This window comes from Peromyscus californicus, unplaced genomic scaffold (assembly GCF_007827085.1).
Source record: "Peromyscus californicus insignis strain IS unplaced genomic scaffold, ASM782708v3 Scaffold_4__1_contigs__length_199733344, whole genome shotgun sequence".
Classification (NCBI taxonomy): domain Eukaryota; kingdom Metazoa; phylum Chordata; class Mammalia; order Rodentia; family Cricetidae; genus Peromyscus; species Peromyscus californicus.
Genome location: NW_026294562.1, coordinates 61763981 through 61786661, shown reverse-complemented (window position 1 = coordinate 61786661; position 22681 = coordinate 61763981). Strand labels below are relative to the sequence as shown.

General features: G+C 47.9%; 1 protein-coding gene across 3 annotated transcripts in view; it reads left to right on the top strand.

Moving 5' to 3' along the window:
* The window catches only part of Ap2a2 (adaptor related protein complex 2 subunit alpha 2), a 73114-nt gene that overhangs the window by 40878 nt on the left and 9555 nt on the right, over positions 1–22681 (top strand). For 2 of the 3 annotated variants that reach the window (XM_052714691.1, XM_052714693.1), the window contains 10 exons: positions 2118–2247; positions 5062–5163; positions 10887–10995; positions 12966–13116; positions 15108–15276; positions 16658–16795; positions 18698–18880; positions 19335–19432; positions 19669–19900; positions 19994–20167. In XM_052714691.1, the coding sequence (XP_052570651.1) occupies positions 2118–2247; positions 5062–5163; positions 10887–10995; positions 12966–13116; positions 15108–15276; positions 16658–16795; positions 18698–18880; positions 19335–19432; positions 19669–19900; positions 19994–20167 (1486 nt within the window). The remainder of the gene's footprint in view (positions 1–2117; positions 2248–5061; positions 5164–10886; positions 10996–12965; positions 13117–15107; positions 15277–16657; positions 16796–18697; positions 18881–19334; positions 19433–19668; positions 19901–19993; positions 20168–22681) is intronic. The other variant, XM_052714692.1, reaches the window with a different exon arrangement.

Genomic DNA, 22681 nt, shown 5'->3' with positions numbered 1-22681 from the left:
TCTTCCCTAATAGTCACCATGGAGTCCTGTGGACAGGACACCTGAGTGCTGCCTGCTGTGCTCCATGAGGGCTTCTGGCTTGGATGTCTCTGTTATGTTGCTGCCTTGTGGCACTGCCTCAGGGCTGTTCCAATGGAGGAGGTGCAGACAGAGCAAGCCTTGAAAACCATTGGAGGAACAGGCATATTTCCTGAAATACGCAAGAGCACATGCAGAGTGACCACAAGGCCCAATGCTGAGTAAAAGTTCTTTAACAGAAGACAGGTGGTGCCTCCCAGTTGGAGAATGTCGGGCTGTAGGGACAGTTCATAGGCAAAGCTTACCATGGCACCTTACCATGAGATGGGAGGTGGCATTGGTGCTCTAGGAAACAGTAGAGGATCAGAAAGAATGCCTTTGACAGGTGGGAGCTGCGCTGGGCTCAGTGGGTATATGAGGATGTTCTGTGTCTTACCTCTGAGCTGGCAGGTACTTGCTCCTTTCTTTTGAGCTTTCTGGGAACAAGGGGAGATGGTCTCCTGGTTCAGCATCCTGGTTGAACGTGTAGAAACAAACATAGTTCTTGTTGCACAGACCCTGCAGTTATAGCCTACAATGAGGGCACCTGCAGTGGCTCCCATGGGATTGATATGAGGCCAGAATGAGGCATGGGCCCGCTCTTCTCCCCATGGGATGAGTATCTAAAAGGACTTTCAGCCTAGGCTGCAACTTAGCGGTGAGCATTTATCTAGTACGTGTGAAACCCTAGTTTCCATTCCCAGCGTTACACATAAACCAACATTATTCACAGTAGTAATTTTCTTCATTGGAATAGTCCTGGGGGAGATTTAAAAGGTTTTCTATTCATTTGGGAATAAAAATCCAGTAACTAAAAAAAGTTGACTGAGCTAGAGTCCACAGGCCCTTCTCTTCCTTCTCATCAAAGCCATAGTTCCTACCTGAGTCATAAAAACTCCAGCTGGTTCTTATGGGATGTTCTGACCAACCGCCTCCTCCAGCTGACTTGACCAGCCTGTTTGTTTTCCTACTGCTTGGTTGGTTGTTTGACTGTCTTTGAGAGAGACTCTCAGTATGTAGTCCTGTTTGGCCTGGAACTCACAGAGATCCTTCTGCCTCTGCCTCCTGAGTGCTAAGACTAGAGACATGTCACTACACCTGGCCTCTTTCCTACTTCTTGGCAGGGTCTGGTAGGGTGAAGGGGAGTTCCCAGAGCTCCTGTCTTCAACAGAGCAGAAAACAGTCGCCTCTGCTTGGTGTCTGCACCCACTTACAACTTTTGTTTTGGCCTGGGTGGCCTTGGAGGGAGTAGAGAGAGGGCAGCACTCCCTGACACCAGAGGCTGCCTCAGGCCCTCACATGCGGTGTGTCTGGAAGGCAGCAGCTGTGTGTCAAGTGAGGGAGGGAGCACAACAGCTGCATGGCGGTGCTGATGTGAGGCTGTGGGCCGGGCCAGGCCACTGTGCTTTCTCTTAAGATTGTCTTAGATTTGGGCATGGTGATGTATACTTGTAATCTTAGCACTCAGGAGATTGAGACAGGGGAATCTTGAGTTTGAGGTAGTGTAGGATACATGATGACACCCTGCACCAAACAACAGCAAAAATCCAAAGCAAAAGAAAAAGAGATCCCACTTCCTCACCAGGACAAGACAACTTGAGCCTGCTTTCTCAGAGTAGGGGAGCAGGGTGAAGTGTGGGGAGCAGGACACATTTTGTAGAAACCACTCTGGTATTTCAGGTCTCCAATCTGTTCTTGCTGTAACAAATTGGGGGCGTAGGCGGGTTGTCCTGTGGTTCAGAGAGGAGCATCATAGACATGGCTGGCCTCCATTGTCTATCTTGTATATTCAGTGTCCAGGAAGGGATGAGAGTTGAAGCCTTTGGAGGTCAAAGAGCAAACAGTGCAGGCTTTTGTCTGTGGGCCGGTGTCATGCTTGAACTTTGTCCTTCAGAGTGACCTGTGCAGGGCTGGCATGTTGAGCTGTGCAGGCCCTTTTGACCCACTAGTCTCCTGGTAAACCTGATATGCTCTCTACACAGCTCCATGCTCTGCTTGGCTTAACTTGTGGTACCTTGAGAGGTTGCCATTCTCCTGAGTGAATGATGTCTGTTTTCCAGAGACACTATGGATAGTGTGAAGCAGAGTGCAGCCCTTTGCTTGTTGCGTCTATACAGGACATCACCTGACCTAGTTCCTATGGGTGACTGGACATCCCGAGTGGTACACCTCCTCAATGACCAACACTTGGTAAGTGTCTGTGTTTCATTCCACTCTTAACCATCCAGTAACCTTTTCAGAAGAGCGCTGTAGAATTGGCCTTTTGAGACTCTCAGGATGATGAAGGTCTCCTCTGCAGCTAGACACATAGGATGCCAGCCTCTCCCTGCAGCAAGACATTCTGCAGGGATTCCATCTATTCAGGGTGATTCCCATTCAGCATCTATGTCCTTATAAGCTGCTTGTGTGGGACTGTGACGGGTGTGTTCCACCTCTTGGTTAAGCTTCAGTGTGCCAGTATTACTAAATTACCCGTTTTATAGAAGAGGACTGGAGGTTTGTAATGGTGACTATGGCTGCTCAGCTGGGTGGGAAACAGCTGTGGGCCATGGCCTCTGCTCCTTGGACTGCTGAGCAAGTGAGTCTAATGGGGTCAGGCAAGTGTATTTGCTAGTTACTTTTTTCCCCCAGGAAGATCTGCTGTGAAAGTTAAAGATTGTTACATGAACATTCAGAGAACAGTAGATGGGGCTTGCATTGGAAATTTTACTGTGTAATGGCAGCCGTTCAAGCTGTCCTTGTGTTGTGACTTCTTGTGCTTGTTGAGAGAGGAGTTGAGTAGATCTTGAAGGGAGTTCAGAGAAGGCAAGGGCCCTGGAGGTGAGCCAGTAATGCTGCTTTGTGAGTGGGCCCTGAGCCCTGGTGCAGATAGCTTAGACCCTGCAGGTTTGAGTACCATTTGGGAGTCAGAAGATGTTGCTGGAGGCCATCAACTGTGTCAGGTAAATGGTAGTTCACCATCAGTAGACTTGGTAAATTATAAACAGTGGGAATTTCCCAGTTTTTTTTTCCCCTCGAGACAGGATTTCTCTGTGTAGCCTTGGCTGTCCTGGAACTCTCTCAGAATGGCCTTGAACTCACAGAGATCTGCCTGCCTCTGCCTCCTGGGTTCTGTGATTAAAGGTGTGCGCCACTACCACCAGGTAGGAATTTCCCAGTCTTACAGCTGAGGAAACCAAGGCTCAGAAAGATTAAGATTCTTGTAGCCATAGTGGTCCAGACTTAAACCAGCTTTTCAGAGGCTGTGAGAGTCAGGTGTCGTGCCTTGGTGCAGGTGAGTCAGCTGTGAAGAGCACTGAGCAGCATTTACTCTGGTAAGACGTCAGATGCTTTCTTATAGCTTGGTGACTTCTTCTGAGAACAGTGTATAATCCCAAGGCCAAGGATCTGCAGGTGAGATCAAGAACACACAGAGGCCTCTCGGTAGAGAGATATACTGGTAAGGAGGCAGGGGTCAGCCGTGATGACCCCTAAGGGTGGTGAGATGGAACAGATGACTTAGATCTATGAGGACGGAATGGCCATCTGGGGAAGAGATTTGAAGAGGGAGCAAAAGGCCAGGCTTGCCCTATATCCACCTGAGGCCAGGGGATACTTGAGGACCATGTGTTTGCATATGGCAGTGTGCTTCTTGTTTTCAGCTTCCTGTGAGATCATAGAAGAACAAACCGTGATGTGAAGAGAAGCTGAGTCGGTGGCCAGTAGTTAGGTGTTTGCACATAGCTTGAGTAGCTGTATTTCTTATGAATCTGGCCTATTCCAAATGCTAGGAATCCTGAAGTACCTGACTGTTGCATGAATCCTAAATGGTCTTAATAAAAACCCAGAACCAGATACCTGGGGTAAATAATAAAAGATCAGAGCAAGCCATAGCCACTCCTCAGCCAAAAGGGGAAGATCCTATCTCCATGAATCTTCAGACTGAATGTCCTAAGTCCTCAGCTGAAAGGGGGCTGAACTCCCACCTTATATTCCTTTCTCTGCCCAGCCATATCACTTCCTGTCTCAACTTTCCTAATTTTGGCATTAAAGCCATGTGACTCCCAAGTACTGGGATTAAAGGTGTGAGCCATCACCACCTGGCTCTGTTTCTCTTTTAGATTGGATTAATCTTGTATAGTCCAGGGTGGCCTTGAACTCACAGAGATCAGTCTGCCTCTGCCTCCCAAGTGCTAGGATTAAAGGTGTCACCACTGCCTGACCTCTGGCTAACTCTGTGGCTGGCCCCATCCTCTGCTCTTCAGACAAGCTTTATTTGTTAGAGGATATTCAAAATATCACTACACCTGACTCCTAACCTGATGGAATTTACTTTTGTTTTTGAACCAGTGTCTTGCTATATAGCTTGGACTGGCCTTAAAGAAACATTTCTTCCTCTTTCTCTGAAGTGCTATGATTACAGGTGTGCCATACTGCCAGACTAGAGATTTCTTAACCAAAATCTTTCAAGAGATAATGTACTAGAAATGGCTATTTGTTTTCCTGGGACAGTGGTAGACCTAAGGCCTTGTGGGGGAACTGCCATGCTATACTGGGGTTTCAGCTGCTCCAATCTGAGTCCGTAGGGTATGGGGACTCTGCAGGGGCAGTCTTCAGCCCTGGGTTTGGGACCTATCCAAGTTACGATACAGCAGGACTGTGAAAATTCAAGTAAGTTGGAAGGTTCTGTCTCCCATTATAGTGGGCACAGTGATTTAAATGAAAAGCACCTGGAACAGATGGGGACAGAGGCACACAGGTGACAAACAGAATAGGGCTCACAGGCTTTCCAGTTGCAGCCCTGCTTTACCTGCAAGTGCCTGGGCCAAGCTAGACTAGATTGCCAGTTTCCAGAGGGAAGTTGGACCCAGAAGGAGCCAGTGTGCCCTGTCTCAGTTTTGCAAACCTCATGGGTCAGTCAGGGCAGGCTTGGGGCTCAGGTGGCTGTGTACCATAGATTGTACTTTATATGTACTGTCACCTGTGGTGCGTGTGGGCCTCCTGATTGGAGTTTTTGTCTTCCAGGGTGTAGTGACTGCTGCAACTAGCCTCATTACCACACTTGCCCAGAAGAATCCCGAGGAGTTCAAGACTTCTGTCTCCCTAGCCGTCTCTCGACTGAGCAGGGTAAGTCCATGGTGGGGACGGACAGACAGCAGGGGATCTTGATCTTCATTGCTTGACTGAAGTATTTCTTTATGCTTTAGAATGCAGGATCTTTGGCCCAGTTTTTAAATTCCAGGATAAAAATTGTCTCTGCCAGTTCTTGATGTTTCTTTCTCTGTTAGTTGAGGAGCACCCTGCCCTATCCAGTGTGCACATTGAGGGGCAGCTGCCAGTGGCAAGTATTCTCCTGTCCCCTCTCCTAAAGAGGAGAGCCTGTTAGCTGGTGTACTCCCTACCCACCTTCACTGTAGCTAGGACTGGCCGTGGCTTTGTGTCTTGGATTTTGTCAGCGGGTCTGTGCGGCATGTTTATTTTGTATGTGTCTATCTGGCAGCCTTGGGTGTGAACCCCTCACTTTTGTTTGGAGTAGCTGTTACTACTTTTCTGATTCTGCAAAGAAGTGGCCATTCGATGGGCTGCAGTATAGTCATCCCTGTTCTCTCAAGTCTTTTGTTACTTTCTGCTTGGAGACGGTCATTAGTGATGAACTGTGAGCAACCCAGGATGTTTTGTGGTCTAGGTGTGAAATGTTGGAAGCAGTAGGATGGCATTGCTCAGGCTGTAGGGGTGTTCAGTAGCTTCTACACTAGTTGCTGTGACACCTGCAGCAAAGTGGCTGGTTCCTCTGATTTGGTCTTGCCTGAGAGTGCTCACACTGGCCTCTTGGACTTGTATTTTGTTGTGATAGGGCCTGGTAGTCACGGAGACTGGGAAGCATTCACATGGATTTGCACTGTCGGCTGCATTGGATTGGAACATACAACTTGCCACCACTTACCCTTTGTTGTTCTTAAAAGGTAGTGAGTGTATATGGCCTTCCTTGATCTGTGTGTAGAAGTTGGTGTGACATGCTATTTGGCTTTCTTGTTGCTTTGAGACAGGCTCTAACTGTGCAGTCCAGACTGGCCTTGAACTGACGAACTTTCCTCCATGGCTAGGTGTATTACCATGTCACTGTTTTGTAGAGTCCTCTGGTTAGAGACTTAAGTTGCTGAGCCTCCTCTGGTCAGAGCACTAAATCCTGCTTGTGAAGTCAGCTGCTCTGAGGCCCCTCCTAGGTGGCACAGCTGGCCCTGTACAGATGTCAGGGACCCAATACCCTGGACCACACTGGAGAGCCTGCTACTGTGCGAGTTCTACTTCCTGTTCTCCCTACACTGCTCTCTGAAGCTTTGCCAGTCTTCGGTCTCACAAATCATCTGTGTACCTGGTCCCTACCCCCAAAATCCCATGGGGTCATGTGCCTTTACAAACAAGGTGTCTCTGTAACCTTTTGTAGCTTTTCTTTTTCTTTCTTTCTTTTTTTTGAGACGGAGTTTCTCTGTGTAGCTTTGGACCATGTCCTGGAACTTGCTCTGTAGACTAGGCTGGCCTTGAACTCAGAGATCCACCTGCCTCTGCCTCCTGAGTGCTGGGATTAAAGGTGTGCGCCACCCACCGCCAGGTGTCCACATTAGTATGTTGGATAGGATATGCTACCGCTTCAAGGTTGGAATGGTCTTCCAGTCACCATAGCATCTACTTGCTGGCCTTAGTTCCAGGTCTTGAGGAAGCTGTCCCAGGACCCTGTTGCCGCAGCCATACCATCCTCAGTCACCCCCAAGTGCCTTATATATTAGACTGACAGCTCTGTTTTAAAATGCTGTTCTCAGAGATTGCTTAAAATTTTTCCTTTTTTTTGAGGTTCAGGGGATTGAATCTAGTACCTTGTGTATGCTAGGTAAACATTCCACTGCTGAGCTGTATTATAAGTCTAGAATTTTGTACTTTAACTATTATATGAGTTATCTTTTTTGTTTTGTTTTGTTTTGTTTTGTTTTTTTGAGACAGGGTTTCTATGTGTAGTTTTGATGCCTGTCCTGGATCTTGCTCTGTAGACCAGGCTGGCCTCGAACTCACAGAGATCCACCTGGCTCTGCTTCCCGAGTATGCGCCATCGCTACCCGGCATATGATGTTATCTTATGCAACTGATTAAACAAACATTTTTTGGGGCCAGGTTTGGTGGCACCTGCCTTTAATCCCAGCACTTGGGAGACAGAGCCATGAGTTCAAGGCTAGCCAGGGATACATAGTGAGACTCTGTCTCAAAAAAAAAAAATTATTGTGGTGGAATACACATAAAATCTATTATTCTGACTTTAAAATGTATATAGTTCATTTGGTGTTAATTAGATCCATAATCTCTGTGTATTGCTACAACTTCATTTTTAATATGTATTTATTATTTGTGCACACTTGTGAGCCATGTATGTCATGGCATGCATGTGGAGGTCAGAGGTCAGCTTGTGGGTGTCAGTTCTCTCCTTCCATGTGGGTCCCAGGGATCAAACTCAGGTCATTAGGCTTAACTGTAAGCACCTTTACCCCCTGAGCCATCTCACTGGTCCTCTATTTCTCTTTTCACCCTGTAAACTTGTCCTCATTAGACATTGATACTCCACTTATCCCCTTGCCAACCTTTGGCACCTTCTACATGACTGTCTCTGGCTTTGACAACACTGGCTACCTTACGCAAATAGAATCACATAATATTTTCCATTTAACATAATGCCCTTAGGGTCCACCTGTTTCGCTAGACTTCTCAGTATTTTCTTTCTTCCTAGGCCTGAATAATTACTTAAGATGTGTGTGTGTGTGTGTGTGTGTGTGTGTGTGTGTGTGTGTGTGTGTGTGTGTGTTTTGTATACACATGTATATGCATACTGCTCACGGAGGTTAGAGAGAGATGGGTCCCTAAGGAGCTGAAGTTACAAGCAGTTATGAGCCACCCAACATGGGTGTTGGGAACTGAACTAAGGTCCTCTGGAATAGCAGTATGTCCTCTTAACCACTAAACTGTCTCTTCAGCTCTGAGGGATGAATAATATTCTGTCTCATATGCATTTTGCTAACTCCTCAGCCTTGGCTTACCTGGCTGCTGGGTTGCCATGTTTTGGCTGCTGTGGATAGTGCTGTTGTAAATGTGGCTTGGCTGTGCATATTGTGTCTCCTACATGCTGCTTTTTCTTTTGGGAGTGGAGTTGCTGGATTATATGCTAATTTCATTTTTATTTATTTATTTTTGTTTTTTGTTTCTTGAGACAGAGTTTCTCTGTGTAGCTTTGCACCTTTCCTGGATCTCGCTCTGTAGACCAGGCTGGCCTCAAACTCACAGAGATCCGCCTGCCTCTGCCTCCCGAGTGCTGGGATTAAAGGCATGCGCCACCACTGCCAGGCACTAATTTTATTTTTAAAAGAAACTGACATACTGTTTGCAGAGTACCTACACCATTTTACATCCCCATCAATGGTACACAAGGGTCTAATTTCTCTACATCCTCACTAATGTTTGTCTTTTTTTTTTTTTTTTTTTTTTTTTTGGTTTTTCGAGACAGGGTTTCTCTGTGCAGCTTTGCGCCTTTCCTGGTCTTTTTTTTTTTTTTTTTTTTTTAAGATTTATTTATTTATTATGTATACAGTATTCTGCCTGCATGTTTCCTGCAGGCCAGAAGAGGCACCAGATCTCATTACAAGTGGTTGTGAGCCACCATGTGGTTGCTGGGAATTGAACTCAGGACCTCTGGAACAGCAGTCGGTGCTCTTAACCACTGAGCCATCTCTCCAGCCCTAATGTTTGTCTTTTAGTGTGTATGTGTATGTACATCATGACTCATGTGGAGGTCAGAGGACAACCTTTAGGCGTTGGTTCTCCCATTTTTTTTTTAAAATAAATTTTTATTTTATGTACATTGGTGTTTTGCCTGCATGTGTGTTTGTGTGAGGGTGTTGGATCCTCTGGAACTGGAGTTACAGTCAGTTGTGGGCTGCCATGTGGTTGCTAGGAATTGAGCTCAGGACCTCTGGAAGAGCAGCCAGTGCTCTTAACCACTGAGCCACCTCTCCAGCCCTTCCCATTTTTTAAAAAGGATTTATTTTTATTTTAATTTTGTTTAGCTTTGTGTGTTTGCATGTGGGTATGTACATGAGACATCAGATCCTCTAGAGATGGAGTTACAAGTAGTCATGAGATACCTGATGTGGATACTGGGAACTAAACTTGGGGCCTCTAGAAGAAACACTGAGCCATCTCTCTAGGTGTCTCCTTCCATCTTTACATGGGTTCCAGGGATTGGTCTCAGGTTGTCAGGCTTGTGAGACAGACAAGTGCTTTTACCCACTGAGCCATCCTCCCTTATTTGAGACAAGGTTTTGCTCTGTAGCCTAGGCTGGTCTTGAATTGGAGATTCTCTCCCCACCCCCAAGTGCCGGGATTATAGGTATGCACCATCATGCTACTATGCATCTTTTCATTGCTTATTGGCCATGTGCTTATCTCATCTGCAGAAGTGGCAAGTCTCGGGGTTTTCTTTTTTTTTCCCCCTGGGAGGAGGTGTTGGGATTGAACCTAGGGCCTGAGTCTGTGGAAGTTTTTCTATCACTGGGCTACATCTCTAGCCCCCTCTCTATTTCAGCTTCATGGACTATATCTGAGGTGTGCTGTATTGACTGTACTAATTCCTCTGAAAGCATTCACTTTTGATTTTCTTGGTCTTCTCTATTGTGTTTTCCTATGTTGTTCCTGTTTATGTCTTTTGTCTTATTTCTTCCTAAACATTCAAGAGTTATCCTTGCCTTCCTGTTGTAAATAAATGCATTTAAAGCTTCAGGTTTCTCTCTGAGCATGATGTAGCTGGAAAGAACACGTTGGAAAGACAAATCATATTTTTGCTTCTCTGTGCATTTCCTGGAGGTGGTTTGGGGCTTGTTTTTGCCTGGTTTGGCTGCTTGCTGTCAACTTCTTGCCCTGTTTAGTCCTTTCCTGACTCTTCAGCTACATCAGGATGAGCTTTCTAGAATGTGCTCACATGGCTAAAGGTCACACGGGTGCACTTTTAGGGATGGAGCAACTCTAAGTCCCTAGAAAGAGAGGTAACAGGCAGCCAGGTGTGGTGGTGCAGGTCTTTAATCCTAGCACTCAGGAGGCAGAGATGGTTGGGCCTCTGTGAGTTCCAGGACAGCCTGGGCTACAAAGCGAGTTCCAGGACAGCCAGGGTTGCACAGAGAAACCCTGTCTCAAAAACAGCAGCAGCAACAAAAAAGGTACATGAGGTGGAGAGGACACGGAGCTGTCCGTGGAGACAGCTGTTGTCACAGCTAGGCCAAGGGACATACTGGATTAGGAGGTGGAGATTGTAAGTAGAGCAGGTACTGCCTGGCTCAACAAGCTCACAGCAGGGCTCAGGCTTGGGGGCTTTGGGTGTGGGTCAGAATGTTAGCTTCTTAGGCTGTCGCCTCCCTTCTGAGTGGCCCTGACGCACTTTCTTTAGTGTTTGTTCATTTTCTAGCCCACAAAGGAAAGACTGATTTCCTTCTTCAGGTGTCAGTGTTTAGTACTAAGGGATGCTTGCTGCTTGGTTATTGCTTGGAAGCAGCCTTGGTCATCTGTGCCTCAGGGCACCGTAGCCCTCGTGGTGACAGCATTTGGAGTTGTCCTCTGAAAGGGGTGCACCGTCCCTTTCAGTGTGAGCTGATGTGGCCATGCCAGCTTCTTTTCAAGGGGAGACAGGAAACGGTATTGAAATAACTAACACTGCAAACTACTGTCCTCAGAAGGCATGGTCCGGGGAACCAGTGTGACTCTTCTAAGGGTCCCCACAGAGGCTCCTGAGGACAGTGCCTGTTATCCACTCACCTGTTTTACAGATCGTGACGTCTGCATCGACAGATCTTCAGGATTATACTTACTACTTTGTCCCAGCTCCTTGGCTGTCAGTCAAACTTCTGAGACTGCTGCAATGCTACCCACCCCCAGGTAATGTTCCCTACAGCCCTTCTAGGTGTTTTTTTTTGTTTTGTTTTTTTTACAGCAACCCCCTCTCCCCTGCAAGTAGTAATCCCCATATCCCCTTCCTTGATGCTCCCTGCAGCCCCCTACTCCATGACCACAGACTCAGTTCACCCCAGACTCTTTATGAGGGAGAATTTAATTCCTTAGTTGATCAAAATCTTGTTTATTAGATTTAAAAGTTTATTAAGTGCTTCAGAGAGAGGTTAAATTAGTGAAGTGCTGGCATGATAGACAGCAAGGACTTGAGTTCAGTCTGAAACCAGCATGAAAAGCCAGGCTTAGTAGTACATACTTGTAATCTTAGTAGCAGGAGGAAGAGAGAGGAGGATCTAGTGTAAGCTACTGGCAAGACTCCTGTCCCAGTGAGTGACCCTATCTCAAGTGTGGATGTGGGTGGAGCCGGAGGCTGACCCCTCCCACATGCACATATATCCACACATAAAATTCATTGGGAGCCTTGGTTCTGTTCTGTCCTCTTCCTCCTTTTCTTTTTTGCAATAGGTTGTTTTTGGTTTTTGGTTTTTCCAGGCAAGGTTTCTCTGTGTAACAGCTCTGGCTTTCCTAGAACTCACTTTGTAGACCAGACTGGCTTGAACTCACAGAGATCCTCCTACCTCTGCCTCCCAAGCGCTGGGATTAAAGGTGTGCACCACCATTGCCTGGCTGCAATAGGTTCTTATTGTACAGCCTAGACTGTCCTGGAATTCACTGTAATCTTCCTGCTTCAGCCTCCCAAGTGCTAGGATAACAGGTCCCCACCCCTATGACTCGAATTTGCTCTCTATAGGTTTTTGTTTTATTAGTTTTTACATTTACATTTATTAGTTTTCATATTTTACATTGTGTGTGTGTGTGTGTGTGTGTGTGTGTGTGTGTGTGTGTGTGTGTGTGTATGTGTGTGTGTATGTATTGTGGGTGCATGTGCCACAACATGCATGCAGAGGTCAGAGGGCAACTTGTGGGTGTTGTTGGTTCTCTCTTTCCACATGTGGGTTCTAAGGATTGAGCTCAGGTTAGAGTACTGGCTGCTCTTCCAGAGGACCTGGGTTCAATTTCCAGCACCCACATGACAGCTCACATCTGTCTGGGACCTGTTTGACAAATTGATGAGAAATGCCTTTATCCACTGAGCTGTCTGACTGGCCCTAGTTTTGTTCTTCTTTTTTTAAATTTATTTTTATTTCTTTATTTTTTATGTGCATTAGTGTTTTGCCTGTGTGTATGTCTGTGAAAGGGTGTCAGGTCCTAGACAGTTGTGAGCTGTGATGTGGGTGCTGGAAATTGAACCCAGGTCCTCTGCAAGAGCTATCAGTAGCTATCAGTACTCTAAACCACTGAGCCATCTCTCCAGCCTCCCTAGTTTTGTTCTTAATGAGACAGGGTCTTATGTAATAACTCAGTCTGTTCTTGGACTTACTATATAGTCTTGACCTCCTAATCCTTCTGCCTCTGTCTTCTGAGTGCTTTGAAACAAGTGTGTACCACCATGGCTGGCTTTAGTTTTTGCACATTGTTTTTTCCTTCTGCTTTGAACCAAATTAAAAAAATTTCTTCCTCTTTATGTTGCTGTATATTTTCTCTATTTCTGTGGGTAATAACAGAAAAAAGTCTCTTTGTCTCTGAAGCTTCTTAGATGTTTCACCCATAACTCTTGGATTTTATGACTAATATACTCTTGTCTCAACGGAGGTACTTTGTACCATCTGAATCAGAAGCAGGTGTGGCTACCACAGCTGCTCTGTCTCCACCTCAGGTTTATGACACTGAACAGGGAGCTGTCCCATGGCAATTAACAAATGCTCCCAGCTGTATCTGCAGCTGGGAGTAACTGTCAATAGGACAAACAGTGTGTTGGAGGCCTCTTGCCCAGGTGTGGGGTTGGGCTGGTGGGATGTATGCTTTGGTAGCCCAGCCGACAGTTGTGTCTTGCCCAGAAGACCCTGCGGTGCGTGGCCGTCTGACTGAGTGCTTGGAGACCATCCTGAACAAGGCCCAGGAGCCACCCAAGTCTAAGAAGGTCCAACACTCAAATGCCAAGAATGCTGTTCTGTTTGAGGCCATCAGCCTGATCATCCATCATGACAGGTGAGCCACTGTCAGCAACACATCACTCTCAGAGGTAGCAGGTGGAGGCTGGCACTTGGTGTCTGTTGTTTGTACAGATGCTGACAGGTAGATGCTGACAGGTAGCTGCCTTCTAGGCTTGGCCTGTGTCAGGTAAGACCACTGACTCCTCATGCTTCTCCAGCTGATGTTCCATCTCTGGCCACAGGACGTCCCCTCTAGATACTTTGGCTGTGGCATCTTCCCTAGAGCTGCTGTGTCCCTGTCACCAAGAGGCTTCTCTGAAAGGGAGAGGTACCTGTATGCTGTTAGCTTTGCTGTTCAGGAAGGCACACTCCAGTATTCTGAGGTCTCCTGAATCCTGACTCCCAGCCCCTGTAGAGGGCCATGGCTGGGTCACAGGCAGTGGTTGTCTTACATAGCACAGGCTTGCTTCTGGTCTTTGATGCTCAACCCTGGTAGCATGCCCTCGTGTATGCTTGTGGCACTGTGCTCTGGATCTGTGCCAGAGGCATGAGGCTCAGGAGCAGGGCTGTAGAAGACAGCAACTCTAACCTGGTTGGAACCAGCTGTTTTTACTAAATCATTTAGATAAATGTTACTGGGACAGAAACAGTTTGTCAAACTGGAGCAGGGTTGAGAATGAACTGTTAAAAACAATGTGAAGGAGATCTTATTTGTTCTTTTTATTTGTTTGTTTTCTGTTTTTTCGAGACAGTGTTTCTCTGTGTATTTGGTGCCTGTTTTGAATCTTGCTCTGTAGCCCAGGCTGGCCTCGAATTCACAGAGATCCACCTGGCTCTGCCTCCCCAGTGCTGGGATTAAAGGCGTGAGCCACCACTGTCCAGCTCTTCTTTAAGAAACATGTAAGGAGGAATTGTGACGATTTATCCTGAGTTCCCCATTAGCCCTCACCACTTACACTAGCCTGGTCCAATCCTGCACAGGCCTGCTCTAGGCTGGCTGCTCTTCAAGTCACTTTTCTGGACACAACTTGAAGAAAGTGAAGCCTTGGTCTACCAGAGCTTTCTGGAGTCCACACTGGAGTAGGGGAAATCCTGCAGACTCACTAGAAAGTCACCCCTCTTCACTGTTACCCCTCTTTACAACCCTTCATTGTACTCCTTCCTTACAGCACCCCTTCCTCACTCACTTCTCACTGCACTTCTTCTACTACCTCCTTACTCTACCCCCTCTCCACTGCATCTCCTTACTGTGCTCCCTCCCCACTGCATCTCCTTACTGTACCCCTCCCCACTGCATCTCCTTACTGTACCCCTCCCCACTGCATCTCCTTACTGTGCTCCCTCCCCACTGCATCTCCTTACTGTACCCCTCTCCACTGCATCTCCTTACTGTACCCCTCTCCACTGCATCTCCTCCTTACTGTACTCCCTCCCCACTGCATCTCCTTACTGTGCCCCTTCCCCACTGCATCTCCTTACTGTGCCCCTTCCCCACTGCATCTCCTTACTGTGCCCCTTCCCCACTGCACCTCCTTACTGTGCCCCTCCCCACTGCATCTCCTTACTCTACCCCTTCCCCACTGCATCTCCTTACTGTGCCCCTTCCCCACTGCATCTCCTTACTGTGCCCCTCCCCACTGCATCTCCTTACTGTGCCCCTTCCCCACTGCATCTCCTTACTGTGCCCCTTCCCTACTGCATCTCCTTACTGTGCTCCCTCCCCACTGCATCTCCTCCTTACTGTGTCCCTCCCCACTGCATCTCCTCCTTACTGTGTCCCTCCCCACTGCATCTCCTTACTGTGCCCCTCCCCACTGCATCTCCTCCTTACTGTGCCCCCTCCCCACTGCATCTCCTTACTGTGCCCCTCCCCACTGCATCTCCTTACTGTGTCCCTCCCCACTGCATCTCCTTACTGTGCCCCTCCCCACTGCATCTCCTCCTTACTGTGCCCCTCCCCACTGCATCTCCTCCTTACTGTGCCCCCTCCCCACTGCATCTCCTCCTTACTGTGTCCCTCCTCACCATGTCCCCTGTTCCTTGCAGTGAGCCAAACTTGCTCGTCCGTGCCTGCAACCAGCTGGGCCAATTCCTGCAGCACCGGGAGACAAACCTGCGCTACCTGGCTTTGGAGAGCATGTGCACACTGGCCAGCTCTGAGTTCTCTCATGAGGCTGTAAAGACCCACATTGAGACTGTCATCAATGCCTTGAAGGTGTGCTCCTTGTTGGTCATGTGTGGCTGCCTTTATGTGGATGCCAGAAGATTAGGAGGTGCCTCCTGTAGGCATAGATGAGTTCCTTCAAGCTGTTCAGTTTGGACCCTAGGGTGTTTGCCTGTCTCTTGCTGACATGTGGGGTGGATGCAGCAATTGGGGGAGAAAGCTGTCTGTCTTCCTGCAGTGAAGCCCTGCTATTCCCTGAGAACAGAGTTCTAGCCAAGTACCTTTACCTGAGTTTGTCTCTGTTGTGACAGTTCTGTCCCATGAGATGGATTCATGTGACACCTGCCTTAAGTTCCAGATAGTATAGTTCAGTAAACATAAGTAGTTTGCTTTTGGTCAAAAGATGAAATACTTTGTTCTTATTTCCAGGAAGCTTCACCTTTTACAAAGCAAAATTCCTTGTCAAGGATTTTAGATTTTTTTTTTTAAGGATTAGAATTCCAGAATTTAAAGAGCCTAGCTGAGGTTACCTGTTCTCATACGTGCTTCTGAGTGTGAGTGACATTGCTGGTTTGCTTCTCTGGAACAGCACACACTGTCCACTGTACCCGCTTGTTAGGATAGTTCATTAGGGAACTGTGGATGCAGACCCTTCTTCATCTTGGTGAGTCTTCAGCTGCAGTGAAGCAGGTCTGGCCCTGGTCTGTGTTTGTATAACTCAATAGGCATTTGGTGCCTGTCTTGAACATGAGGTTGCATTCCTCCCAGTCCTGATTGATGTCTGTTCTCTTCATTCCGTTTGATCACAAAGCTCTCACTCATCTTAAGCTTCTCTAACCCTTGTTAGGTCCCTCTGCCCTGCCCTGGGTCATCCTGTACTGTTCTCTACCACTGCAGGGGGCTACAGATACCTGCACCATGCTTCTCAAGCATTGTGTGTGGTAGGGTTTCTGGAATCTCTTTCCCATGCCACCTGGAGAGGGGCCCAAGAACCTGCCTCGGAACCAGCTCCCGGGCAACACGGAAGGTGCTGGTCTGTGCCCACACAATGGAGAGGCCTTAGTGACCTGCTCACTAGGCCTGAGTGTAATCCTCAGAAGAGCTGGTCAGGGAGGAGGGAGAGTGAACAGACAGGGCTAGAACTGGATTATCCTGACTGAACTAAGTATGAGGGGGCAGGCAGTGAGTTGTGTGTGGGTTCCAAGTGGCCTAAGTTGTTGGGTCCCATATATTGATAGTTAGGGGGCCCAGTAAGGGACTTGGAGATAGGGGAGCACCCTGCCTGATGGGCACAGTGCTGTAGGGTGCCCCAAGATAGCGCCTATGGAATAAATAGATGCTAACTCATGGACTGACCTACAGCAGTGGATAGGCGCACTGTCCACCAACCTGTGCTTTGCAGGAGTGGCTCTGACTCTGCCTTGTTTCCCAGACGGAACGAGACGTGAGTGTGCGGCAGCGGGCAGTGGACCTGCTCTACGCCATGTGTGACCGCAGCAACGCCCAGCAGATTGTGGCTGAGATGCTGAGCTACCTAGAGACGGCTGACTACTCCATCCGAGAGGAAATTGTGAGTCCTGCAGCCTGAGAGCTGCCCAAGCTGCTCCCTACTGTGGATATGAGTTCCAGTGGATAAAATTCCTGGGTGGTTTTCAGTGTCTGGCAGGCTTGCCTGAGTGTCTATGAGACATTAGATAAAAGATTGCTTGGCATCAGCTTCCTTGTTTCTGGCCTTCCGGTGTGGGTGTTTGGCAGTGCAGGGTGTGGTCATCTGTGCCAGGCAGGCATGAGCTGATTCGTGAGGGAAAATCCTCCAAAGCTATTAAGAAGAGTAAAATGAAATTCACAGGCAAATGGATGGAGCTAGACAAAAATCATTATCCATCCATCAATTGATGGACATCTAGGTTGTTTCCAATTCCTGGCTATTATGAATAGAACAGCAATGAACATGAATGAGCAAGTATCTCTAGTAGTAGGATATAGAATCCTTTGGGTATATACCCAAGATTGGTATAGCTGGATCTTTTTGAGTTTTTTGTTTTGTTTTGTTTTTTTTGTTTTTGAGACATGCCTTCTTTATGTAGCCCTTGCTATCCTGAAATTCTATGTAGATCTGTTTCCAGTTTGCTGAGGTTCTGAGAAACTGCCACACTGATTCACTGATTTCCTTAGTGGCAGTATGAGTTTGCACTTCCACCAGCAATGAATAAGTACTCCCCTTTCCCTGAATCCTCGCCAGCACGTGCTGTCATTTGTTTATTGGTCTTGGACATTCTGACTGGGGTAGGATGAAATCTCAAAGTAGTTTTAATTTGCGTTTCCTGGATGACTAAGGATATTGAACATTTCTTCAAGTATATCTCAGCCATTTATATTTCATCTTTTGAGAACTGTCTGTTTAGTTCTGTATCCCATTTTTATTCATTCATTTGTTCATTCATTCATTCATTTATTTACTTACTTTTTTGTTTTTCGAGACAGTGTTTCTCTGTGAAACAGTTCTGGTTGTCCTGGAACTAACTCTCTGTAGACCAGGCTGGCCTCGAACTCACAGAGATCTGCCTACCTTTGTTGCCTGAGTGTTGGGATTAAAGACGTGCACCACCACCACCTGGCCTTGTATCCCAGTTTTAAATTGGGTTGTTCATTTTTTTGTTCTTTATATATTTTAGATACACTCTATTAGATGTGTAATCTGTAAAGACCTTTTCCCATTCTCTAGTCTGCGCTTTGCTGGAATGATGGTGTCCTTGCCATACAGAAGCTTTTAAGCTTCATGAGGCCCCATTTATTAATTGTTAGTTTTAGTGTCCATGCTGTCAGTGTGAAGAGACACCATGACCAAGACAACTTTTAAAATAGAGAATTTAATTGGAGGCTTGCCTACAGTTTCAGAGGGTTAGTCCATGAGCATCATGGCAGGGAGTGTGGTGGCAGGTGGGCAGGCATGGCTGCTGGAGCAGTAACTGAGAGCTTGTATGGCTTGCAAGTTGTAGGCAGACTGGGCCTGACATGGGCTTTCAAATAAAACTTCAAAGCCACCCCGTTCCCCCACAGTGACATACCTCCTCCAATAAGGCCACACCCACTCCAAGGCTTTCCCAAACAGTTCCACTAACTGGGGACCAATCATTCAAATGTAAGAGCTTATGAGGACCATGTATAGGCTCATTCAAACCACCACACTTTGGAAGTGTTATGGAGTCAGGGAGGTAAGGTGATGCAGGGTTGGGGTATGGCTGACTTCAGCTGATTGTCTTGAGTGTTAGCACCTTGTCCCAGGTGAACTGTTGTGTCCCTGGAGTTGACCAGCTTTCCTCACCTGAATCAGCTGCTCTCCACTCTCTGGGCCTCTAAAGATCTGCTGAAAGCTTCCTGTCCACTCCAAGCTTTAGGTCCTTCTGCAACCTGGCATAAGCTGTGTGCCAGCCTTGGTAGCATCTTCCGGAGGGCCCTGTCTTCCCTGCAGGTGCTGAAGGTGGCCATCCTAGCTGAGAAGTATGCAGTGGACTACACTTGGTATGTGGACACCATTCTCAACCTCATCCGCATCGCAGGCGACTATGTGAGCGAAGAGGTGTGGTACCGTGTCATCCAGATTGTCATCAACCGGGATGATGTGCAGGGTTATGCTGCCAAGACAGTGTTTGAGGTATGGTGGAGAAGAGTGTGCACCCTCACTAGGGCCAGTGGTGTCTGAGCTTGAGGGGACAGAGATGGGCCTCAGTGGTGTTGATTTTCCCCCTTCTTGGTCTCAGTGGTGGTTATGCCCTTCTTGAGCTAATGCCCCCGCCAAGCTGCAGCTTGCTCTCACCCTAATCTCCAAAACCATATTAGGGCTGATGGGGCTGTTGAGCGACCTACATGCTATCCTGTGCATGAGGGACATCATATGTCTGCTGTATCTCAGGCCTTGCTGTTGGGCCCTCTGCTCTTGGCACTGCAGCCAGCTGCAGGAAGCCAGGGTCTGCCAAGGCTTTAGGAGGAAGCTCTCACTGACTTCAGAATACACCTTTCAAGGAAGGACCCAGCTGTCTTTGTTGTAGCTTCACTTTGTGCCAGCTGCCTGTTCTGTGGCCTAGCTCCTGGTGTTCCCTGTTTCACAGGCATTGCAGGCTCCAGCGTGTCATGAGAACTTGGTCAAAGTGGGCGGCTACATCCTGGGGGAGTTTGGAAACTTGATAGCCGGGGACCCACGATCCAGGTAAAAGACCCCAGGGAACCAGGGGTATGCACTGCACTGAACTGCCCTGCTCTCACACTGCTTTGACATCCTGAGGGAGGAGGAAACCCCTACACTGGGAGCTGGCAGTGCGTCCTCCTTAAGGAGGCACTGCTTTAGCATAGGGTCCCCACTGCAGGTGCAGGCTGAGCACAAGGCAGCACGTGAGACAGATGAGATAGTGTGACTCCCCGTCTGTGCTCTCTGCCCCTCTCAAGCCCTCTGATCCAGTTCAACCTGCTCCACTCCAAGTTCCACTTGTGCAGCGTCCCCACCCGGGCACTCCTGCTGTCCACCTACATCAAGTTCGTGAACCTCTTTCCAGAGGTAAAGGCTACCATTCAGGACGTGCTACGCAGTGACAGTCAACTGAAGAATGCAGATGTGGAGCTGCAACAGCGGGCTGTGGAGTACCTGCGGCTGAGTACTGTTGCCAGCACTGACATCCTGGTGCGGGCTCTGGGTTGGGCTGTTTGGTGCTGGGGCCACTGGGCTGGTACTGGGTGCCAGGGTGTCCACACCAACCTCTAGTCTTTTTAATAGGCAACTGTCCTAGAGGAAATGCCACCCTTCCCTGAGCGTGAGTCCTCCATCTTGGCCAAGCTGAAGAAGAAGAAGGGCCCGAGCACAGTGACTGACCTGGAAGAGAGCAAGCGTGAGCGAAGCATTGACGTGAATGGGGGCCCTGAACCCGTTCCAGCCAGCACCAGTGCTGCGGTGGGTCCCTGCCACTGTGTACCTGGCACCCATCAGGGCCTTATATCCCAGGGTTGGGAATGGCAGGGCTGGTGTCTGTGGGAAAGCTTGTGGGTAGGTACTCAGAAGTGGAGTCTAGCGCTGGACATGTGGTCAGGTGTGCCCCTGAACCTAGGGTCTCCAGGGCAGCCTATTCTATGAGACGAGCTTATGGATTCTTGGGGCCAGGCCAGGACCTGTGGCTCTCTGTGATGACTTATTTTTAGACCTGAGACTCCACACTTCTGTAGGAGAGCTGGTGTGTGTTCTCTATAGATTTAGAAGGGTTTGCCTTCTTCCTCTGGGAGGTTTCCTGTAGTGACTAAAGTAGAGCAAACTTCCCCTTGATGTGGCACAATGAAAACATTCCTGTGGGTGGAAGAAGTGGGAATGCCGTTGGAGCGGTACTGTCTTTCTCCAATTAAAACAGGACTAGAAATGTGGTCTTGTGACCACTGGGGCTGTGACCTGGGCTGCTGTAGATGTGCTTCATCAGATGCTGTGATGCCAGGTTTTCCTAGTTCTTCCCTGACCAGCCTCGCTGTGACCCTGTCCCCTTTGGGAGGTGAGGGGTACCCCTGTGACAGGACATCTGTGTTGCTGCTTTTGGTGGCCCCTTTGAAAGAGTTATGCAGCCACATGGCTGGGGGGCAGGAGCTCCCTCTGTCCCCAGCCTCCCCATTCTCTTTTTTGTGCTGGCCAGCAGCAGCAATTAGGCCTGTTCCTGGCCTGAGGCCTGGCAAGGCTGTCACTCATACCTGTGCCCCTTGCATGACAAAGACTTTGGGTGTCTCATTTATTTGAAATACTATTCATCCACATTGTCACATGCCTACCTACACATGAACTTATACAAAGCACAGCATATTACATCTCTTTCAAAGGATAAACATTTTGGCTTCCCTGCTAATATACTTACTTCTCCCCTCTCCATTCTTTGCTGAGGCACACTCCAAGACCTGGCCTTACTTGAAGGAGTTCCTATGGCTGGGACAGACCATTGCCACTTGTGTTCAGGGTACATGCAGCCACAGAACAGGGCTCTGCACAAGGTATACTATATTAGAATGGCTTCAGGATCGAGTTTCCTGATGTTTGCCTTCGTGAATGACCAGTAGGATGTTCAAAAGTCATTCAAAGTGACTCTTGAATACAGGGTCTCATGACAGTAGCACCCTGCATTTATAGACTAGTCTGGGGAGTTCTGTGGATAGCACACAGGTGTGTGAGTCAGCTTTGGTGTGGCAGGGTCACCTTTGGGTAAGTCAGGTCTGGGAATTGAATGTGGGGTGACAAGCTGTGCCCTTGTCCTGTGTGATGTAGTAATGACTCAAGGCCTCCTCTGCCTCCGCCTCCGCCGCCACTGCAGGGTTTCTCTGTGTAGCCCTGGCTGTCCTGGAACTCGCTCTGTAGACCAAGCTGGCCCAGAACTCAGAGATTCCCCTGCCCCTGAGATTAAATGCATGTGCCACCACTGCCTGGCTTCAAGGGCTCTTTTCTTGTGCTATCTCCTGGACTGGACAGCAAGGGTTTTGTAAGACGTGTGTATGCTTGTTCATCTGCTTTCTCTCATAATGGAACTGGACTTAAGCCGAGCCGAGAATGCATCCAGTAAGCTGATTGCTTACCTTTGCATCTTTTTATTTTATTTACTTTTTTCAGTCTTACAGGTTTATTGATCAAATTTGTTCTTTGATAATTTCATGCATGTGTATAATACATACTGATTACTGTCTTCCCACCCTCCTATCTCTCCTCCACCTCCTCCACCCACTTTCCTTCCTGGACATTACTTTCATTCCTATCAACAATCAGTTGTAGATGAGGGAAAGATTCACAGGGCTCTAACCCTTCCTGATGAACTTTTGGCTATTGATGGATTCTGGGAGGGGTAGAGTCATTGTCCTCACTTGTGCACCCACTGCTGAGCCCACCAGGTTCCAATAGATAGCTCCCAACCATGCTTATATTATAGAGGGCCCTGTTAACCTCAGATCACACACCAAAACTTTTCTGTTGTTTGTTTGAAACCAAGTCTTCATATTGTAGCCTGGAATTCACTGTGCAGCCCAGGCCGGCTTAGAACTTGTTATGTAGCAGAGGATAACCTTGAACTCCCTATCTTGCTGCTTCCACCATGTGTAAACCTTACTCTTTTTGAACAGTTGACAGTAATGTGCATGGACTTATTTCTTTTTTGAGACAGGGTTTCTCTGTGTAGCTTTGCGCCTTTCCTGGAATTCACTCTGTAGACCAGGCTGGCCTCGAACTCACAGAGATCTGCCTGCCTCTGCCTCCTGAGTGCTGGGATTAAAGGCGTGCGCCGCCACCACCGCCCCGCTGGACTTATTTCTTAACCTGTACATTTCAACCTTTTTGATGGCAAAACTTTTTTTTTTTTTAGAACTTTGTTGTTTTATTCAAATAGCATTTGCGGGGGAAATGCAGACGATTTTCTAGTTGTGTGAAATTATGGTGGTATTGTGAGGTGAATGT